This window comes from Molossus molossus, unplaced genomic scaffold (assembly GCF_014108415.1).
Source record: "Molossus molossus isolate mMolMol1 unplaced genomic scaffold, mMolMol1.p scaffold_m16_p_2, whole genome shotgun sequence".
NCBI lineage: Eukaryota > Metazoa > Chordata > Mammalia > Chiroptera > Molossidae > Molossus > Molossus molossus.
This window is the reverse complement of record NW_023425355.1, coordinates 77,635,943-77,642,162: the sequence shown is the minus strand read 5'-3', so window position 1 is coordinate 77,642,162 and position 6,220 is coordinate 77,635,943. Positions and strand designations below refer to the sequence as shown.

Below are 6,220 nucleotides of genomic sequence, written 5' to 3'. Positions count from 1 at the left end.
TCGGTTGCCCCTTTATGATGATTTGTCTTTATTTTCGTTGTAATTCCAATTTGGTCTTGGGAGATGGTCTGTGTAGCTTCCATTCACTACACCGCCATTTTTTTCTGTAAAGTCATTTTTCATGTTTTCCTCATAGACTTATTCAAATATCTTTGCTCAGGAGAGGTCCAGATTCATTCATGAATTCCTGGGCCTCTTCCAATTGAAAAAAGAGGAGAGGTAAGGGAAGTATGGAAAGAAGTAGCTTTCTCTTACTATCTCATAGCTGAGGCCAAGGGGAACTGAACATCCAGTGCTTCTTTTTTAAAACTGGTTTCAGATCCCATCTGTTTCTTCTCTCTCTCTCTTCGGCTTTATGACTTTATTTGACAATCAGCAGTTAGTTTTCACCTATATTAATTGTTTATTTTTAAAAGTGGTGACTGGTATATAGCAAACCAACATATAGAGCTTGTTTGGTGAATCTCCATCCTCATTATGTTTTCTTGACAACTGCACCCAGTTACAGTGTGAGAAATTCCTTATTTCTTTGGTCCAGACAATTTTGTTGAGCCTGGAATCAGTGCATACATTTGGAGTTCCCATCTCCTTCATGGCAAATTTACAGATCTCTTTGAGTATTCGAAGGTCATGTTACTTAAATCACATTCCATGGATGCATTTGTGAATGTTGGTAGTATAGTCTCTGGTCACTACCTCATTGATGGCAAAACAGACCTTCTTCTCGCCACCCTTCTTTGCAGAAGCCATTATGCTGGGCCCAAGTTGGCCCATTTGTTTTTATATTTATAATTCACGAGAGTAGCACTTGCAGGTTAAATAATTAATACATGCTTCTTTCTGGGGCCTGGATGGAGACTGATCTTAGTAGATCCTCCTTTTCTGTGGGTAGTGGTACTTCATGGTAGGTTATAAGTTTCCCAGACAGGGCATACATAGAATTTCCAAGTGAAACTGGCCAAAAGCTGAAGGGAACAACAGATGCAGTTCTAAGTGTTCAACCATTTCAAATCTGATTCTTCCTGAATAGATTTCTTAGAACCCTATCCTTACAGTATGAGATTTCCAACATAGTCTCAAGCCAACATATACAGTTTGGGGGCTGATGCACAGACCCTTTCTTCAGATGAAATGGCAATATTCTACTTAAACAAGGGCATTACATATTCCCTCTGTGCAACCAGGAATTCAACATTATGATTATTGCAAACATAGTTAGGCCTGCCTTAAAGTTTTCTCAACATTTCATAGTTGCCTGAAAAATGTTTTGGAAAGAATTAAAATGATAGCACAGGGGTAGAGGTACCTGATAGGTTAGTTCCTGCCAATTCTTACTGTAGGTAGATAATTCAAGCTGGGTACTAAAGCACTTATTCCCAGTCATTGTGTGTCCTCATTACAGAAACGAGGAAATCTAAATAGTAATTATTCCAGGATTTCTTGCAGTTAGGACTGCCATATAACATAATTCTAGTCGATGATTTAGTTATAAACTTCAATCTGCTGGAGGCTTCTGGGGAAATTTTTGCTTTCCTGAAAGTAATCAATCTCTTTTACAATTTAAACTTCCTTGAACATGGACATGATGACTGGAGTCATGGTGGCCATCTTGTGACTATGAGGCAAATAAGCATGAGGGGGAAAGCCAACACAATAAGGAAGATGAATACAAAGTTAGAGCCTTGGGCTCTAAGGGCATTGTTGAGCTTCTGAACCAAAGACAACAACTTCCTGACTTTAGACATTTCAGATTTCCTGCTACTTAAATACAATTCATTCCTAACCATTTATCCTTACATGGTTCCTTGTGCCCTCATAATAAGGTCCACACTTCTTAATATGATAAAGAAAGCCCCACATGATCTAGCTTCTGCCTATGTCCCACACCTTGTTTCTCCCACATTTGCCCTTGCATGATAGGATCTGGTAATGCAGAGCTACTTCTGTTGTACTAATGTTACCAAGCTGTTTCATGACTCCTAGATTCATCTTTGCTGACAGGATACAGGCAAGAACTGTCTTCCTCATCTGTGGATCCCTAAAATGTAGCACAGCAATATATAATAAAGAACTGCACCAAAATGTTATTATCTGATTCTCTTTTGATAACAAAACAATTACTTAATGACACTTGTACGTTTTATGCATCGTTTATTTAATATTTTAGCATCTCTTCATATATGCAAAGGAATGTGTCTGGCTGATGTACTGACATCAAAAGTTTTCTATTGCATAATGTTAATTTAACAAAATCACTCTCAGAACAATGTATCTAGGATGGTCTGTCAATGTAAAAAAAAAAAAGAACAATAAAATTATATTTATTTGTGTGGGAATATCTATCTGTCTATCATCTATCTATCTATAATATAGATATAATATAGATATAGATATATATTTAGATATAAATATAGATATAGATAAACATATACATATACATAGTTCAAACAGAGAATGAGCCTTGAAAATATAGATACCAAAATGTTAACAGTGGTACATCTCAGGAAGGACAAGGCCAGGGGGATTATATCACTTACTCTAAAAAATCTTTATGGTTTGAATTATCTACAGCATGAATCCATTGAAATGTAACTTGTGAAGTTAGATTCATAAAATTTAACAGTCTGAGGAATGGGGTAGTCCCAGAGATGTGGAAGTGGGGTACAGACTGACAGTCCCCAGAAGAGGGGGTGGTGGGGGAGAGATAAACCACAGAACTTATATTCATGTATGCATGAACAATGGACATGGACAACAAAGCTGGGGACAGGGCAAAGATGGTGGGGAGGGGGGAATCAGTGGGGGAAAAAGGAGAAACATCTGTAACAAAAATAAATAAATTAAAAAAGAAAAAGCAATGCTCAATGTGAAAATGATGAAATTAATGGAGATTCTCCTTTGGGATCTTGCCAACTTTGACATTGAATAATGTTAAGGTGAAAAGTCTATAATTAAAAAAAAAAAAAAAAAGCCAAAAGAATTATTTTCCTTCCTGTAGACTGACCACTTATAATATTCTATTCTTTCAATGTACTTCCAAGAAACATTTGAGACCAGTATATTTTTCATATAAGTGGTGTGGTAGGTTGGAAAAAAGTCCTCCAAAGATACATTTACTACCTAACCCCTAGGATCTGTGAATGTTACCTCTTATGGCAAAAGATATGATTAGGTTTAGGGCCTTGAGAGGAGGAACTTATCCTGGATAATACAGGTAGGCCCTAAATGCAATGATAAGCATTTATAAAATATACGAAGAGAGAGTTTTCTCTCTCTCTCTCTCTCTCTCTCTCTCTCTCTCTCTCACACACACACACACACACAGAACAAAAGCAAGGGAGAAGAGAGGACAGTTTAGGAGAGGGGTGGAGAGTGAAGGAGGCAGAGATTGAAGAGATGCACCACAAATTGAGGAATTCCCACAGCCACCAGAAGCTGGAGAAAAAAGCTGATTATCCTCTAGAGCCTCTGGAAGAAGCACAGTTTCTTGATTCAGTCTTGTGGCCTCCAGAATGTGAGAGAATAAATTTTTGTTGTTTTAAACCAAAATAAAAATAAAAGACTGGAAGAGCCCTGGCTAGTTTGGCTCACTGGTTGGAGCATTGGCCTGCAGACCAGAGAATCTCGGGTTTGGTTTCCGCTAGGGGCACATACCAAAAAAAAACAACAAACAAACAAACAAACAAACAAAAAAAAGGCTGAAAGAGGCATAGAAAAAAATGTGGGAGATGGAATCTCATAAATTTAGACTCAATAACTGTGTGACCTTGAGTAATACTCTACTCTCTGAGTCTCAATTTTTCATCTGTGAAATAGTCATTCATTTTAACAAAAATTTGCTGAGCACCTACTTAAGTATCAGACACTGTGGATCCAATGATGAATGTATAAACTTCTGTCTTCATGAAGCTGAAATTTAGTGGGGCAGGTAGACAGTAATCACATAGTCAGACAAATCAGCATAAAATTACATGTGTGAAAGTGCAAGAAAGGGAAAAATCCATGGGGTTAGGACAGCCTGTAACAGGAGAATTTAACATAATCAAGATCAAAGAAGTCTGGGCTCTAAAAGGGATGTTGACTATGTGAGAATTTGGCTTGAAATAGGTGAAGAAGGACATTCCAGAAAGGAAAATATCACATAAAAAGGCCTTATTGTGACAAACAAGACATGACTTATTTAAGATTCTAATATAAATCGAGTATGGCTGGTGTGTGTGTGTGTAGGCAATACTAGTGTAAAGTGAGGCTGGAGAAGGTCATTGATGTCCGACCACATATAAGTCATGAGTTTGTTCTTCATCCTAACCATAAGAGCTATGTGATACCAACATAAGCTTTAAGCAAGTTGCCAGCATTATCAGATTTGAGTTTTGCAAAGGTCATCTGGCTATTGTGAGAACAAATTGTATGGGGGCCAGAGAAGAAGCAAGGAGACCAGTTGAATGCCATTGCATTGGTCCAGGTAAGAGATGACTTGAGCTTTGATCACATGGTAATAAAGAAGATGGGGAAAACTCACTGACTCAAGAGAAGCATTTAAATCTAGTGATGGATTAGATACGGTGACAAGGGTATGAGAAGGGTGAAAGAGTAAGAGTCAGGGATGACTCCCATGTATCTGTCTAGTGAGATCACTGGAAAATGATTTGGTTTTGAGGGGTAATCATGCATTGGTTTCTGGACCTGCTGATTTACAGGTGACTTAGAGGCTTCTTTCACCTTTCTTATCTCCTTCACCTCTTTTATTGAAATATCACATCATCAAATACTACCTAAAGATTCAACACTCTGCCAACATTTTATATCATTTTCTCTGCTTTATTTTTTACCTTACCTCTTCTTATTTTTTTATTTTCCATATATATTTTTTTTTTTGCTTATTGTCTTTTCCTCACCAGAATGGACACTCCATGAAAAAGGGAGTTTTGTCTTTTTTATTTATGGTCATAATCCTCAGCATCTTGAACTGTGCTTGGTATATGGTAAGTGCTCAATAAATATTTTCCAAATGAATTTAAGTTAGAAGTCAAGTAGGCAATTGGAAATACTGGTCTGGAATGTGTAAAGATGTTTGTCATCCACCTTAGGAGAGGTGCTAAAGGTAGCTGTGGGTTTGGATGAGATCACCTAGAGAGAAGGAATGAAGTGAGAAAAGGGAGCAAATTAGTACCTGCCTCAGAGGATTACTGTGAGGATTAAATGAAATAATAAAAGTCAAGGACTTAGCTGATGCCTGGCACCTGGTTGGTGATCAAGGAAGGTTAGCTCTTAAGAGTGTTGCTTACATACCCATGGGACTTGAAGAACAGCAGACTAAGTGCATGGCAAGGTTGGCTTCTAACACCCCTCCCAGTGAGCTCCCTACTTTTGTTAGGTGCAAATCAAACAAGCATGGTTTTGCTAACTTGCTCTGCTGTATGGCTGCATTCAGTTACCTAAATTTCATGAGTCTCAGATTTCTCACCTGTAAATCAGTGCTGATGGCAACACTTTCCTCACAGAACCAGGTGAATGTTTTTATCACTTTGTAATCCTCAGCACCTTGCCCAGGGTTATTGGCACACAGTAAGGGCTATACTAGTTATTCATTGGTAGAAAGTGCTTGGTGTCAGAAAATACTTACACGTCTTTTGATTTTGCCCAAGACATATATCTCTGAGGAACATCATACCTAAGTCACAGGATTGTTTTGAGCATCAAATGAGATTGTGCGTTTTTTAAAAGAATCATGGTAGCTCACAGGGATATTTCAACTTCAAGAGGAAAGGGGGGGGGAGAAAGCCGAAGCAGAGATTAAACAAGAGTGGGGAAGTACAAAAAGGAATTGGAGCTAAAAACAATATGTAATGCCTATTCCATGGGGAGTTCAACTCTAATAAAATAATGTGACCAGCCATTACACATGGCTGTGGCTGTGCCTCTCCTATTTGCCTCCTTCAACCCAATACAAACCAACATAGAGACTCAGGTGAGGTTTAAAAAAACACCAGCGCTAGCCATTCCTCCCTTCTCACCAAGACCCCCTAAGGTTCTCAACAGAAGTGTGGAATTATCTCTCAATGACTGTCATCTCCCCAGTGGTTCCTTGCCCTGTTCCCAGCAGATCACAGGGACTATTTTTCTTTCCCATCTCTTCAAGAAGTCTTGAGTGTTCTTTTATCCTATTCACAGGCACTTCATATGACTGCTCTAAGGAATAAACCTACTAGTTGCACTA

The 6,220-nt window shown here is 38.3% G+C and overlaps 1 protein-coding gene across 1 annotated transcript; it reads right to left on the bottom strand.

The window, feature by feature from the left end:
* Positions 1-390: 390 nt before the first annotated feature.
* On the bottom strand, positions 391-750 carry LOC118635355 (60S ribosomal protein L31-like). Its single transcript, XM_036270085.1, is given in 1 exon segment — positions 391-750. A coding segment is annotated over 1 exon segment (360 nt).
* Between the last annotated feature and the right edge of the window lie 5,470 nt (positions 751-6,220).